Below are 15,503 nucleotides of genomic sequence, written 5' to 3'. Positions count from 1 at the left end.
AAAATGACACTTTCCATTGTAGTGTTGTTAATTGTCTCTTATTCAAGGGACGACCTTTATTTTTTCACCTTTGTGCAACAGTGGGGGAGGTCTAGGTTGGATATTATAAAAAATTATTTCACTGGGAGAGTGGTAAAGTACTCTCCTACTCCCCTAGGTTTACCTAGGGAGATGGTGGAATCTCCATTCCTAGAGTTTTGAAGTCTCAGCTTGACAAAGTCCTGGCTGGGATGGTTTAGTTGGGATTGGTCCTTCTTTGAGCAGGGGGCTGCACTCGATCATCTCCTGAGGTCTCTTCCAATCCTAGGATTCCATGATTCTAAGAATAAGTTTGGGTGTTGCTGACTGCTATGAAATGCAGGAAGAAATACTCTTGGCAAATGTAGATGAGTACTGCTTATACATTATAGTATAAAGAGGAGGGCTAGGGTGAGAGTGCTAAGAAAACAGTTCCTTATTTTTGAAATACAGTGTTAGGAACCCTACCTCCTGGCCTAGTCTGATTTTTCTTATGTAGCATAACGAGTATATAACGTAGCAATTTGTGACATGTCTAATCCACTCGAGATATATGGCTAAATCCTGTTCATTTTATTCATTTGGATAATCTCCAGCAACCTGAGTGATGACTAGCTGTATGAAAACACAGTTGCCACTGGCTGAAGGTACTGTGTACAAGAGGGTGGGAAAATGTCCCATGGCGGAATGGGGGAGAAAATCCAAAATTTGAGGTATTGTACCCACATCTCCACTGTTTTCCTCAAAAATAAAAGACGGGGAAAAACCACAATGATATTTTGCAAAGTTTTTGCCTGACATAATTTTGTGAAAAAATTCAGTTTGATCCAAGTTTTGCTTCTGCCTTTTCCTTTTACATATGTATGTATTTATTTTTGGTAAGAAACAAAATCATATTATTCAACTAAATTCACCAAATTTTTTTTTTCTTTTTGCATCTGGGAATTGATGAAGGAAAAACAGATAATTTTAGTTAACCGTATTATAAGACATAAACAACAAGGTGGAGTTTGCTGGATTATTGGTACATTCCACGATCCTATTACACCAATATCATCTGTATGTGAAGAGAGCATAGGATAAAGAATCTTTTAGCAATGTCAGAGCTAATTATTCTATTTTGTGCTGCAAAATTTGGGTATGTCTACACTTGCCTCCTACTTCGAAGTATGGAGGCAAATGAAGCATACCGAAATTGCAAATCAAGCCCGGGATTTAAATATCCCATGCTTGATTTGCATGTTCCCGTCCGGTCGCCATTTTAGAAATTCACTAGCCCGGAGTAACTGCCCACGTCTACACGTGGCAGTGAAACGGGAGTCCGGTTTAAAGCCCTAACTCAAATTAGCTGGTATTCCTCCTGCAATGAGGTTTACCAGCTAATTCGAATTAGGGGCTTTAAATTGGACTCCCGTTCACTGCCACCTGTAGACGCAGGCAGTTACTCCGGGCTAATGAATTTCTAAAATAGTGACCGGCCAGGAACATGCAAATCAAGCGCAGGATATTTAAATCCCGGGCTTGATTTGCAACTTCGGTATGTTTCATTTGCCTCCCTACTTTGAAGTAGGGGGCAAGTTTAGACATTCCCTTTGTCTTATAAATTCAATGGCAGTAAGAGTCAGAGAGAGATGACAATATGTGGAATATTGCTTCCTTTAAATACTTGCCTCAAAATCTGAGGACATCAGTTTACTAACAATATGAAACCTTTTCTGAAACCAAAAAAAAGCCTGTTCAACTTTAAATCATGTAAAACTGGAAAATATTAAGCATCATCTTTAACTAATTGTTAATTCTATTCAGCAGAATTAGGATAAAAAGAACTTTAAAACTTATTTCAGCAAACTATACCCTATACTGCCTCGCCCCTCAAAGTAAACTAAAATTGTAAATGAATTATTTTTATTCTACATTTGTCACTGAAATTAGTTCTGATGTAAGAAAAGGACAGATTAAACCAAGCATTCCAGTGAAAGTATGCCAGAAAAGCTCCACAAATGTCTTTCAGTACCAATTTCAACAACTGCACTGTTCCACTCTTTCATTGCTCCCAAGAAGAAACTTTCCAGTGTTAAGCTATTTGGTACCTTTTTGTTGTACAGACCAAGGAAAATTAGGATTAGACTATCAAACTGATCTTCACGCGAGATGTAAAAAAGATATGACGCCACACCTGAGACATAAATTATAGTCCACTTACCCTCTGTAAACCATTTAGCCACAACAATTTTATGAAATCAAACTAATTGCATAATAAAGTTGAAAAACAGGAAGAACTCATGTCTTGAACGTGTAGTGTTTTTCACTGTGCATTCTTTTGTGTATGTTAATTTATCTTTTGTGATGTCACGTATACATAATAAGAGGAAAGGAAGAGTTTTAAAATAATTTCAGAAAATTCACTGTACTTATTCCCGTATACATTTAATAGCTATGAACAGGTAGCTGCATGTTGAGAAAAAGTTATTTTTGTTGACTTAGATCTGTTGAATCCATATACACATCAGTCTCTCAAGATGGGGATGAGGGAGAACCCTATCTTTGAATATGTGAGTACGAATTATGACACACAACGGTATCTTGACACACAACCGTATTTCCTTAAGATAATAATTCATAGAACAGCACTTTTGATTCTGTAGAAAAAATCATTCAGTTATTTTCTTCAAGTATATTTAGGATTAATCTAGTTTTGCAGAATAAGTTTAAGAAGGATTCATGTCTCATAATAATACTCATTTCTTTAAAATAAATAATTGAATTGTACCTGGAACCTGACACTAAAACAAAGAAGGAGTCAAAGTAGGAATCAGTCTTTGGGCACATTAAGGATACGTCTAGACTACAGGCTTTTGTCGACAAAGGCTTTGTCGACAGATACTGTAGACAAAGCTTCTCTCAAAAAAGAGCGTCTAGACTACAGCCAGTTCTGTCGACAAAGCAAACGGCTTTTTCGACAGAGAGTCTAGACGCTCTCTTTTGAAAAAGCACAATGTGGATGCAATAGCGCCTTTTTCGACATAACTCCATCGAAAAAAGGTGTTATTCCTCGTAGAATGAGGTTTACCGCCGTCGACAACACTGCCGCAATCTGTTGACTTACTGTTGACAGAACTCGGCGGTAGTGTAGACGCCGGTATAGTTTTGTCAACAAAAGTCCACTTTTGTTGACAAAACCCTGTAGTCTAGACACACCCTAAGAGGTTATATTAAGGACATGTTACCCTTTCACTATGGCTAAAAGAGAATGAAATTCTTAATCATTATTATAAGACAACACATCCAGATAAAATATCCTTGTATCTGTTAGATTTAACATTTCAGTTGAATTAATCTCTGAGTCACCATTTTGGAATTATGAAATGATATCATTATGAATTATGATTGTTGTATGCTACTATATTCTATGATAGTATCATAAAGATATTTCAATAGATTCTACAATCCATATATAAATTATGTCCTCTTATAATGCCTTACTTTTCTGGGTCTAATTTTCTATAGTATGCCAGAAAGGGTAACATTTGATAATACAAAAAATATTGCTTTGACATAAATAAGACATATGTTAGTTTTATTATCATCAGACATTTCAAGCAGCTAGTTGTCATAGACAAGGTGCTAGACATCATAGAAACAAAGGAAGGCCTGGACTTTACCCCAAAGAGTTTACAATATGTAGTACAATTTTCATGGGAAAAGAAGGCATTTATAGAGCTTTTTAAAATGTATCCTTTGTTAAAAAAGTCATTTCATATATTATTAGTAAAATCTCAGAATCATTGCAATATATTCAAAGCTGTTGTGTCTATCACAGCAGGTCACAAAAGTGTTTGGATAGCTGCTTTCTCAACATTAATTGGTGACATTATGGATCCTACTGAGTTAGGCAAAATATCCTGTAACTTGGCTCATGATAAGCTAGCTACTTTCCTATGACATTCTTCTAACTGTCTTTTCTGGAACTGGCTTAAATGATAAAATCTACAAATCAAGCAATAACTACATAATGAATTTCACATACTGGTTGGAATGGTTTGACTGGATATGATATTCAGAAAGCTTCAGGTTCCCTCTCTGTTGCTAGAGATATGGATGCATGCTAAGAGATACTTGATTTGCCACAGAGAATTTCATCCATGACCTTAGGAAGCTAACACTCTGAAATCACAACCATGAAAAATCTGATACCCCAAAGTTTGCATCTCTGCTGACCATTTCATTGCTGCAGACCTCATATTAATAACATTTTGCAATTTTAAAATAGACAAAATATGTTAAGCATTTATTTTGAATTTGACATTCTGCCCTTGGCAAATATTTTTCCTACAGTCTTGGCCCAACTTAATTCACATACAAACCCACTAGCCCAATTCCACACAAACTCTGGGAAAACTGAGACCCAAGGGGTGTCTCCTATATGGTTTTGGGAGGAAACTGCTAAGAGGAACCTGCCAGTGACTCCAGCAACAGAAGCTGCTTCAGACACTCAAAACTTTCTACAGCACTGACTGGACTCTCTTTGTCCTGTTATGACTGGTTGTTTCTCCAAGCGACTCCCTCACAATCTCTTCCCCTTAGCATCCCTCCACACACGCCCCCCTTGCCTGCCCTTTTCCCTACCTCAAATTTCTTTTCTTTAATGTCACATTGCCCTTCCCTTTTCTTTCCATTTCTCTTCACACCTTCTACCGACATGCCCCATATATTGAGGAACATCACATTGTTCAGTTTGCTTGCCTGTTCCACCCTTTCCCTCATGCCGTGCCTGTATAGTCTATTTAGATAGCAAGCTTCTCAAGGCAGGACTGTCAGCTACTCCATTTGTATAGTGGCTAGCACCTTAGGGTCTCATTTTAAGCTCATCCTTAGGCACTACCATAATGAAGAGGACTAAAAATTATTAAAGAAATAATGCAGCTTCATTCCTTCTCTTCTGAGCTTCAGCCATGAATCTTGGGAAGCAGATATGAATATGCTAACTTTTTAAAAAGGGGTTTGTGATGACTTCAAAAAGAGATGTGAAGTGTTTATTCTATGAATGCATTTTAGAAATGGAAATTAAATAATTAACACTTAGATTGTTCTGTTCTTTATACGGTGATTGGCTCTGTAAAGCACCACAGAATGAATCTGCTGTAGAAGGTGGCTTTTCAGAAATATACTTGGATATACTTTGACTGCCTTTCAGGTGAGATGTTCTTAATGTGCAGATGGGATTTATTCTTCTTACAAAGTAAATACAGGTTGAACCTCTTTAATCTGGCATTCTCTGGTCTGACAGCATCCATGGTCTGCCATGATTTGAGTTAGCCGGATGTCCACTTGTCATGGGTGTGGCCAAGTTTCTCGTAATTCCATAGTTTATTTACAGCCAACAGCCCTGGCTCTCAGTGTTCTTTGATGTTATTTAGCTCTAATTACCCCAAAAGTCTTCTAAGAGCCCAGTAAGCAGTGGAAGTGTTGGTAATGCAGGTAGGCAATACTGACCTCCTGGGGTTCAGCAAATTCTCTGGTTCCACACCGGTTAGGTTCCGAGGATACCAGACTAGAGAGGTCCAACCTGTATAACGAACATGAAATGGCAATTTTATCTTTAAAATGTCTCAGGTTGATAGCCATGTTAGTCTGTAACTTTAAAAACAACAAGTAGTCCTGTCGCACCTTAGAGACTAGTAGAAATATATATCGTATCATGAGTTTCTGAGGGCAAAATCCACTTCTTCAGATGTGGGTAATGCCCATGAATGCTCACAATACTATATATATTTGTATTAGTCTCTGCTTGTTAATTTTATCTAGAACTCCCTTTCAAACTTCTTCTCAGTTCTGCCCCTATTTATTTTCTCTTGTCTCATATTTTACCTGTTCCTGCTTTGATCTTTTAGCAATACCAACCTTAATAATCTGTTTCCATTTCCCTTCCCAAATACCTTGTCACTTCCCTTTCACATGGAAAACTCTTTATGCACCATTCTATAAGCCCAATATTGTCTTTTCCTTCAAATACCTCCACAACACCCTTTTTAACTAATGTGCTCATAAGAAACTGACAACTAACAATGCCCAGGTTGTGTGAAAGGGGGGGAGGCAGTAGGTTTTTTTAAAAAGTTTGTTTGTATTTTAGCCCTCTCCCCTGCTCAGTATGTGGTTTGTGGTCTCCAGTTGTGAACACCTAAGAGCAAGGATTCTTTTCATTTCTTCGCCTCCACCTCAATGCTATATTGCCACAGTTGTGGTCAATGGAGGTACCAAAACTGAAAATGCATCCTTGTATAAAAGAGGGAGCAGCTAGCAAGGCTTTCTCTCTGAGGTGCTTGTAACTTTGAAATTTACAACACACCTTCATCTGCAATGGTCCAGAACAGCTGGTATTCAGGGCATGCTTTGGCGCTGTTTATTTCCCCAGATGTTTTGGAAGCTAAAAATATGATCGCTATTATTTGTAAGTAAGGTGGAGTATTGTGTAGAACTATTTTCATCACAAATAATTTATTTTCTGTTTGCAATGAGAATGTGATGCTGGTTTGTATTATAATTGTGTTTTTAATTCATGAAAAGTGTGCCTAGAGTTTGCATAGACACTTTTGAGAGATGTATTATGAAAATAAATAAGTATAAAAATCATCTCCATAGTACCCAGTGCATTTTGGGTGCTTCTGGAACTACAAACCATAAATAATAATCTTTAGAGTTAAGCATTGAAACTACATCCAAACAGAGAAATAAATACATGGAAATAGTTCCTGACAAAGGCAATTTAATCACATTTGAGCTTTTGTCTTTCTTGAACTCCTACTTGCCACTTGAATTTCCTGGAAATTTGAATAAGTGTTGCCTCCCTCAGAAAAAAAAATCAGTTTGCCTTCAGTATTTTTCCACTTTTGGAAGACAAATAGGGACTATTATAATTGTTTTCTCTTCTTTTTTCATGAACTTTAATCCTTCAGCCAGAGATGCAACAATGATACTTCATGGGAGAACTAAATGGGAAATATTGAAAGACACTACCAGGAAATGTACTCAGCAAACCAAAGTCCTTCCAAAAATAAAGTACTTTGTAAGTGAATTTTAATAGAAACTGGGACTAAAAAGAGTAGAATAAGCCTATTTAGCTACCAGCTACAAGGTGTTAATCAGAATCTTGATGATTAACACCATGTTCCACTTATGAATTAGCTACTGTCTGTCCTGAGAATTTTACCACCTCTGAGAACCATACGCTATGGGTGTTAATGAGGAAGAAACACATTGCTTTCTTCCTTGAGTGCCACTGCCTCATTATTCCTTTGTCCATTTACAACTCATTTTTTGAAATCTGTTTCCTAGCAAAATATTAGATGTTAATTATAAATATTTTGAACTGACGTTTCCAGATATTATGAGCCCAGTCCTGCAATACTTATATGAATAGTTCTGCTCTCTTCAGCTGAATGAACTATATGAGTATGGGCTGCAGAACTAGAACCTAGATACAATTTTCCCCAAAAATATTGTTTACCAGGCTCCTATGTCACTTCTGAAAATGGGACATTCTTGAAAATTTTACAACCCCCTGTTAGCTGGTCAGTTTCCATCACTATAGTTTATAAGAGTTTTAACATACAAACTGTGTAATTTCAAAGCACAAATTCAGTCTGGAAGGCCCATTTTTTTCCCACTCCATGTTCACTGCACATCTGAAACCTACATTGAATATTTTAAATGCAAATTCAGCTGGACTTGTCTGGAACTGTATTAAAAGGATTAGTACTGTGTAAAATTATATACAGTAACAGAAAACAAAGGCCAGGATGAAAAAAAAATACAAGTATGAAGTCAAGGAATCTGAGCCTATTTGCTATTTCTAATGGAAGGCATAAGGGTTCTGTTGAAAAAGGCTTTCTTTCTCAACAGATCCCGCTCTAGACTGCCGCTTTTTGTCGACAAAGTGCTGAGTCGGCAAAATGCAGTGGCCATTTTTATGCAAATTAGGCATGGGATATTTAAATCCCTGCCTCATTTGCAATGTCGACCTGCCTAATCTGCATCCCTCTGCCGACAGAGGGATGCAGTCTAGACATACTCCAACAGACTAACACAGCTATCCCTCGGAAAAGTTCTTATAAACTTACAATAGAATGTAATAGAAAAATTCGTAACTGCTATATAATTTCATAGGAAGGCTGCAAAAGTCTATGGAAAGCATTCTTACTCTCTATTAAATTATAGAAGTCTGAAGCTAGGTCTACACTAGACCTGGCAGCTTGGCTTAAGTTGGCATCTCCAGCTACATAGAATATGTGGCTAGAGTTGGCTTACCTTAAGCCTAGCTTGGCAATGTCCCCACAAAGGGAGCAAATGCTCCCATCAGCTTCCCTTGCTTCTTGAAAAGGAGTAGTACTGGATCCTCATAGAGGCTCCCTCTGATTTTGATTTAGCAGGTCTTAACTAGACTTGTTAAATCAAATTTCAGAAGATCAATTGCAACAGCGGCAATCTTCCTTTCAGTGTGGAAAAGGCCGAAGAATAACTCACATAGAGTTGGAGTCATCCCTATTATATTTCATAGGATTGTGCCATTACAATGTGCTTTCAGACTAAAATCAACTGACATTTATTGGACATTGGGTTCCATGAGACTCAGACTCAAAATGAAACTCTGGTGGGTCTGGGTCCAATTAAGGTCCCAGTTTTTCATTGGTACCTGCACCTGCCACAAGTCACTGTAACATCCATAAACCTCCTGAGTTTTGCACATCAGAACTCAAGTCAATAAAAATAAAATAGTCTGCACTGTCAAAGCTTGTGTATGCCCAATTTGTCATGGAATTCTGCAACACAAAAGTTCAATGTTTTATATTGAGAGAGCGAGAGAGAGCGAGAGAGAATTGGGCCAATTTGAATTAAAACCTATGTAATCCAGCATGTTACGTGAGGTTATTTTAGTCAAGAACCTTAATCTGAGCAAGGCAGCATAACACGGTGTGGATATTATCCAGGGTAATGTGGTGAAATTAAATCTTTTCACAATATGCATCCACTGTCACATAAAGTAGTGAATGTAAATTTTGGTTGCTTCTCAGTGAATCTATTTAACAAAAGCATGAAGTTTAAAGCCTCAACTGGTGCTTTCTTGGAGTACGGAATTCTTTTCTTGTTGTCAGCAGCATTAAATTCACTATTTCATTCCTCATATTTATTTTCCATCACATTTGTTAATGATGTTCATCCTCTTCAATTTATTGAGGCATAGGGAGCACCGGATGAGGGAGAAAATGTTGTGTTCACAAATAGGAGAAGAGGTTGAGATATGAATGGTGTGAATATCACACAATTACATGTGACTATTTCAAACATTTGTAAGTTTCGAAATAGTCTTAAGCAACTAGTTCCATTATTGCTTTTAGAAATCTCCAGTGGAGCAGATATACAACTTATACAGTGATGTCTGAAAAGCCCACCATTCAGCTAGGAGAACGTGTCACTGTAAAATAACTTGAGAACAATAGTAGGACGAATGTGTAAAGAACGTAGAAAATGAAATATTAAAACAGACCTACCTTTCCTACATATTGATAATCAGAGCCTGTATACTCCTCCAGCAAAAAGAACTGGTTCCACATCCAGCCCCGTTTCTGGCGGTGAAGTGCTTTCCCATCACTCCCTGATACACGTGACACAAAACCTTTTGGTTGGTGGTCAGTAGTCCTTCTGAAGAGCATTTCTGCATAGCAGGGATGTGGCAGGTACCCCCAGAGCAGCAATAGCAGTAAGACTTGTTGTATTATCATAGTTCTCCACTGCTGATTGTCCTCCAAGCCAGATGGCTGTGGGGGAAAATAATGTCGTTTTCCTGGGTTTCCTTTTGGTGTCTCTTTAGTTGGCAGTGAAGCCAAATTGTTTCCCGTTGTTCATCTCTCTTCTGCACATATCCACCAAATCCTTAAAGTAAACAGAAAAGACATAGTGTAAGTTGAAAATATTCCATTTGTCTGTGACTCTCTCCACATCAGACTTCACCGTACAGTTGCAAAGCCTCACAGCAAAAAAAGCAACGTTTTATTTCTCATGTGCACTTAACTGATGACTGGTGTGGAGACCGTAAGGGTTTTTTGTCAACCTTCACCAACTCAGAAGGTTTCAAATACAGTGAGTAGCTGCTTTCAAAACTTAACATGAGAAACACGACCAAAGTGCATTTTTTCTTAACATTTTCAGTTTAATAACTCTGCTGATGGTTTTTTTTCTTTATGTAGACTAGGGGATTAATACTATTAGCACTTAAATATTAAATACTGCAGCCTTTACTTCAGATATTTTCCACCTGATTTGATTTACAAGTCTTCTAGTGTTTTATTAATCTTGTTATCCAGACGCCTGATAGGCTAATGCAAACCAGTTTTAGAAGCCATAGAAATGGTGAAACATTAGTTCCCCAAGGCTTTTTAAATGCCAACAGGAAACATCATGTGCATCATAAGAAATGCAACATGACAAGAAGCAAACTTTTTAATATAAAAAAGATCTCAGGATGTGGTGCTTTCTGTATGAACTGAGGTAGCATGCAAACTGAAATTTAAATTCAAGAAAAAAATTATTAAAGAACTAGAGCCTTTTCTGATTTGATGTTAAGTCATAGGGAACTTAGGACATTCTTGGTTTACAATATACTTCAGATCTGAAAATCAATACATGACTATTACTACATACTGAAAAAAAGGAAGTCCACTTCCAAAATTCTTTTGTTAGATTTGTGCAGCATTTTGGTTTTTCTTCCTGACAAAATAAAGCAGCATCTAGCACCACAACAAAACAATAGGCTGATTCTATCAATCTTATGTTAACATCCGACAGAAATAAACTGTTTCCAATTTTGTGCCTATGCTCCTTCTCAGCATATTAGTATTCACCACTTTTGACACCATTAGCTGGTTACCACTTTAAAATATTAAATTTGGAAATTACCAAACACTTAAGAGCAAATGTCTGCACAGCTCATTTACATTTGTTTCAGTGGGAAAATAATGAAATACATTTTTAGAAAGGAATATTAACACTTACATGTTATTAGGATCACATTTGATCTTTAATTTCATTCCAAAGCACCACTGCAATTTGACTGAAGCTATTTTGAAATATATTAAGTATAAATAAAATATATATAATTATGTATCATAATGGTACATGAAGGCCTTTAACTATACACAATCATTATTGCAGAATATTCTAACTCTATACATAAATATAGAAGACAAAATCAGTAACTATAAATACAATGAACTCTTGTCATATGCAAATAAATATACTAAATGACTGAGGACAAAAGTTTCATCAGTTCTGTCGTTTCTAAAACTTTTTTACTTTAGGCTTTTAAACCTCTGGCTAACAAAATTAGAACACTACGTTGCTTGTAAATCCAATTTGTGCACCCTATTTTTTCAGTAACTCTTTGCCATGCTTCCATCACCACCTTTTTCAAATCCTACCTAAAAATATTCTTTGTAGCAATATCTCCTGTAAGTACTTTTAAGTACCATGCACCTAATAGAACTTGGATATATGCATGCCTAAAATGAGTAACTACATACACTTATTACTGTAACAGTTGTCTTTCCTTCCCCCCCTCCCCCCCACATTTATGTATCCCACCCCTACTTATGGTATCACATCTAACAGTTAATGCATAAATTTGGCAGAGGGATACTCTGAACAGAAGTCCCTTTGATTTTCCATGAACATGAAGGACATGACTTTGCCATTAATTCAATGGAAACAATATTGGACTGTTAGACTGACATTCTTCAACAATCTTTTCTTTTACTTATTTTGGAACACTAATAGTGACTTCTGTGAAATACTGCTTCTGCTACTATTTCCACAATATTTTATTTTAAATTATATAATAAAAGCTGTGCATAGACTATATAATGCAGTCTGTACCCATACAAGATGTAACGTAACTGTAGAACTTGTTGATTTCTCACTCGTTAAATTTGTGAGAGAAAAATGTTGGCTTGATATTTCAGGATCTTTTCAGCAGCAAGAGTATATGAATACTCCTATGGCTTTTCTCTTCAATAGTATAAATTTTTTTAAAAAAATTCTCCTAATTCTGCAAAAGGTGTATTTACTGCTATTGTTTCCAGCTTCTCTTTATGTTCATATGTGGTATTCTTCATGTGCAACAAAAGAACCTGAAAAGATACAGCAAATTTGTGGGTGTTCCCTGATTATTTCCCTAATTCTTTGGTACACCTTAGAACCACGCATTGGGCTATATTGATCCCTCACAGAAATCTTTTCATGACGGTGGTTTTACACCATGGATGAATACGTTCCTAGGTGTTTAAGATTCTTCCAAGAAAAGCTGTGTAAAATTTTCATAATTTCCTTCTTCCTTGGAGCATCACTACTGTTGAAGTTCACTGAAGTTCACAACCCAAGGAGTTTGTAGTGATGCTGGGCTATTTCTTGGTTTGGAGTGGACAGCATGCAAAACTTAGAAATTTCACAGAGTATCAGAACATAGGCCAGATGGTCTTAGAAGCTAACTTTTGATTTGAGCGTTTGGGTTCATTCAGAGCTGAAGGACTGGTAAACATCACTAAGTATTTGTGCTGCAAGGAAAGAATTGAAGAGTGTCATCCACAGACATGTTCACAGTAATTTATAGACATTTGAAAAGTTTTGTCATCATAAATGCCAAACAGTGCGTCTTGTTGCCTGTCCTCTTATTGTGACCTGGGTTATAAAAAAAGAATTACTGTACTTTTTTTTTTTTCAAATTTGCAAAAGTTGTATAATGAGTCTCACATCTTAGAAAGTTTCAAATATTTTTCACTTTATATAATATTTATTTTTAAAGCAATCCATAAAATACGAATATCTCCCAGCACAATGTATTACTGGGAGACATTGTATTACTGATAAATGTCTGCTTCTACCTGGATACACAAATTGTTTTTGACTTTAATAACAGCAAGATCAGGACCCAGGAGTATTCCATTGTAATGCTGTATCACCAGACCAACACATCCTTACTTGGGAATGGACATCAGGGGATGGATCCCTTGATATTTATCTGTTTTCTTCATTCTCTCTGAGGCAACTGACATTGTCCACTGTCAGAAGACAGCATACTGGGCTAGTTGGACCTTTAATCTAACCCAGTAAGGCCATTCTTATATTCTTGTATGAGAAAACAATATTTATGTGAGCAAAGATTGGAAGTATAAGGCTCAATCATAAGTGTATAACATGGAGTAGGTACCTTGTTGTTTACTTGTTGCTACATAAGACTACCACAAGTCTGTGTTGCCCACACACCCAAACATACGGATTTTTTAGAGAGCGAAAGATTCTCTAAATTTTGGTCTTAGATGATGGTTCATGAAAAAGATGGGAGCTGTTGCTATATTACCCTCAAGATGGAAAATTATTGGATTACCTGTAAAGGAGGTACAGTATCTTCTTTCTCTTGCTTTCCCCCCATCCCTCCCAATTGGTATGTATACTCCATCATTCACATATCACTGTTTGACGTACAAGTGTTGTTAAATTCCTCCTGGGAAATAATGTTTCGATGTTAGGGAGTGTTATTGAATTTCCTTCTTGTTAAATTAGGTCAATGGAATGAAAGCTCTGATGGAATTTGTTAAAGTTACAAAACTAGCTAATGTACATGAACTTGGCAGGCAAGACTGCTTAATGGATATATGGTTCTCCCCCTTGGACTCCTGTTTGAGTTCAGCTTGCTGCTTTAAGTGTAATATTAAGTTTGATGGTCACCGACTTGAATGAAATAAAATGTACTTTAAAAACAACAAAAGCAGACTGCCCTTTTGCCTTATATACTACAACTAGTAGTGGCAATGCCGCCAAATAAAGAACACTGGGAGAAATGGTATTTTTGTTTCAGAGTTATAAGAGAAGGTATAATGACAATGAAAGAAAGAAGGCATTCCCAGTTCTGTACTAAATACTGAAGGTCAGCTGAGATTCTTCATTACTTTATTAGGGCTCATCTAAATCAGTGGTTCTCAACAATTTTTATACCAGGGATTTGCAAACCCATTCACAAACTTTTGATGGACAAGTAACATTTTATTTGCATATTTGCAAATTAATTATGCAAATGAATATTCAAATATGAAAATAAAATGTTACTGGTCTGCCAAAAGTTTGTGAATGGGTTTGCCAGCCCACAGTATAAAAAGCCCCAGCTCCCAGAACCCCCAGTGCCAGACCTAATGCCTAGAGCCCCTCACCGCTGCTCTACCCTCCCCCCAGCACCAGCCATTAACCCAAGTCCCCTAGGGACAAAACCAACCCCCTCCCATTGCCAGCCTCTCACCCTCAGAATTCCCTAGTGCCAGCCCCTCTATCCCAACACCTTAGTGCCAGTCTCCTGTTTCCAGAGACCCACTGCTCCTAGATCCCCCCTACCAGCCCCCAGACCTCAACATTAGCTCTGTCCTCAGCGCTGCCCTGCCCTGCTAGCCCCCTCACTCCTAGCTCCATCCCCAGAGCCAGCCAGTGCCAGATCTCCTTCCTGGATGTCACAGTGACCCTCAGTGTCAGTCCCCTCACCTCTTAGAGCCACCCACCCCCAGAACCTCCATGCCTGCCCCGCTCCCGTCATCTAGCCCTGCCGCTGCCTCCCAGCCACCAGCTGAACACAGAGCACCTCGTGTGGCAGGAAGCCTGCGGGGAGCCCTCAGCATGCTGGGCCCCTGCTGAGCTCCACGTGGTGCTTGCCCCCAGGTGAGTGCTGCAGTTCCCTGGCCCCTCCTGAGCGTAGCTACAGCGATCAGCCAGTGCCACGCACCAAGCGCCGTGTGGAGTCCAGCAACCGCCGTGCTCAGTATAGGCCCAGCGTGCTGCAGGCTCCCTGCTGGTTGCCTACTGCAGCAGCTAAGCTCCACATGGTGCTTGGCCCTGGCTGAGTGCTGCAGCTGCCCATCACATGACCCGGCCAGCAGGGCTGCTTAGCGGACAACGGAGCTGGAACCAGGGCCAGGGTGAGGCTGCTCTAGTAGTGACAGCTTCACAGCAGTACTGGCTCCAGCTGCAGCATACCTAGTGGCCCACTGGACCGCTCACCCTGCTGCTGTGTAAGGAACTCCAATGGGTGAGGCTCATTAGCAGCTGGGGGGATGGACTGGCAATGTGCTGCAGCCCGGTAAACAGGGTTTCACGGCCCATCGCCAGTCCATGGACCAACAGTTGGGAACCGATGATCTAAAACACTGGAGGAACCCGTACTGTTCAATATCTTCATCAATGATGTAGATATTGGGATAGAGAGTAAGCTTATTAAGTTTGCAGATGATACCAAACTGGGTGGGGTTGCAACTTCTTTGGAGGATAGGGACATAATTCAAAATGACCTTAGCAAGTTAGAGAAATGGTCAGAGGTAAACAGGATGAGGTTTAATAAAGAGAAATGCAAAGTGCTCCACTTAGGAAGGAACAATCAGTTCCATACATACAAGATGGGA

General features: G+C 38.4%; 1 protein-coding gene across 2 annotated transcripts in view; it reads right to left on the bottom strand.

Moving 5' to 3' along the window:
- LOC102461263 (cadherin-10) overlaps nt 1-15,503 on the bottom strand; it is a 166,043-nt gene that overhangs the window by 104,192 nt on the left and 46,348 nt on the right. For both annotated transcript variants that reach the window (XM_006112616.5, XM_075921416.2), the window contains exon 2: nt 9,564-9,945. In XM_006112616.5, the coding sequence (XP_006112678.2) occupies nt 9,564-9,794 (231 nt within the window). In that variant the 5' untranslated portion in view covers nt 9,795-9,945. The remainder of the gene's footprint in view (nt 1-9,563; nt 9,946-15,503) is intronic.

This window comes from Pelodiscus sinensis, chromosome 2, assembly GCF_052426305.1.
Source record: "Pelodiscus sinensis isolate ZL-2025 chromosome 2, ASM5242630v1, whole genome shotgun sequence".
Lineage (NCBI taxonomy): Eukaryota > Metazoa > Chordata > Testudines > Trionychidae > Pelodiscus > Pelodiscus sinensis.
Note: the sequence above shows the minus strand (reverse complement) of the source record. Positions and strands in the feature narration are given on the sequence as shown.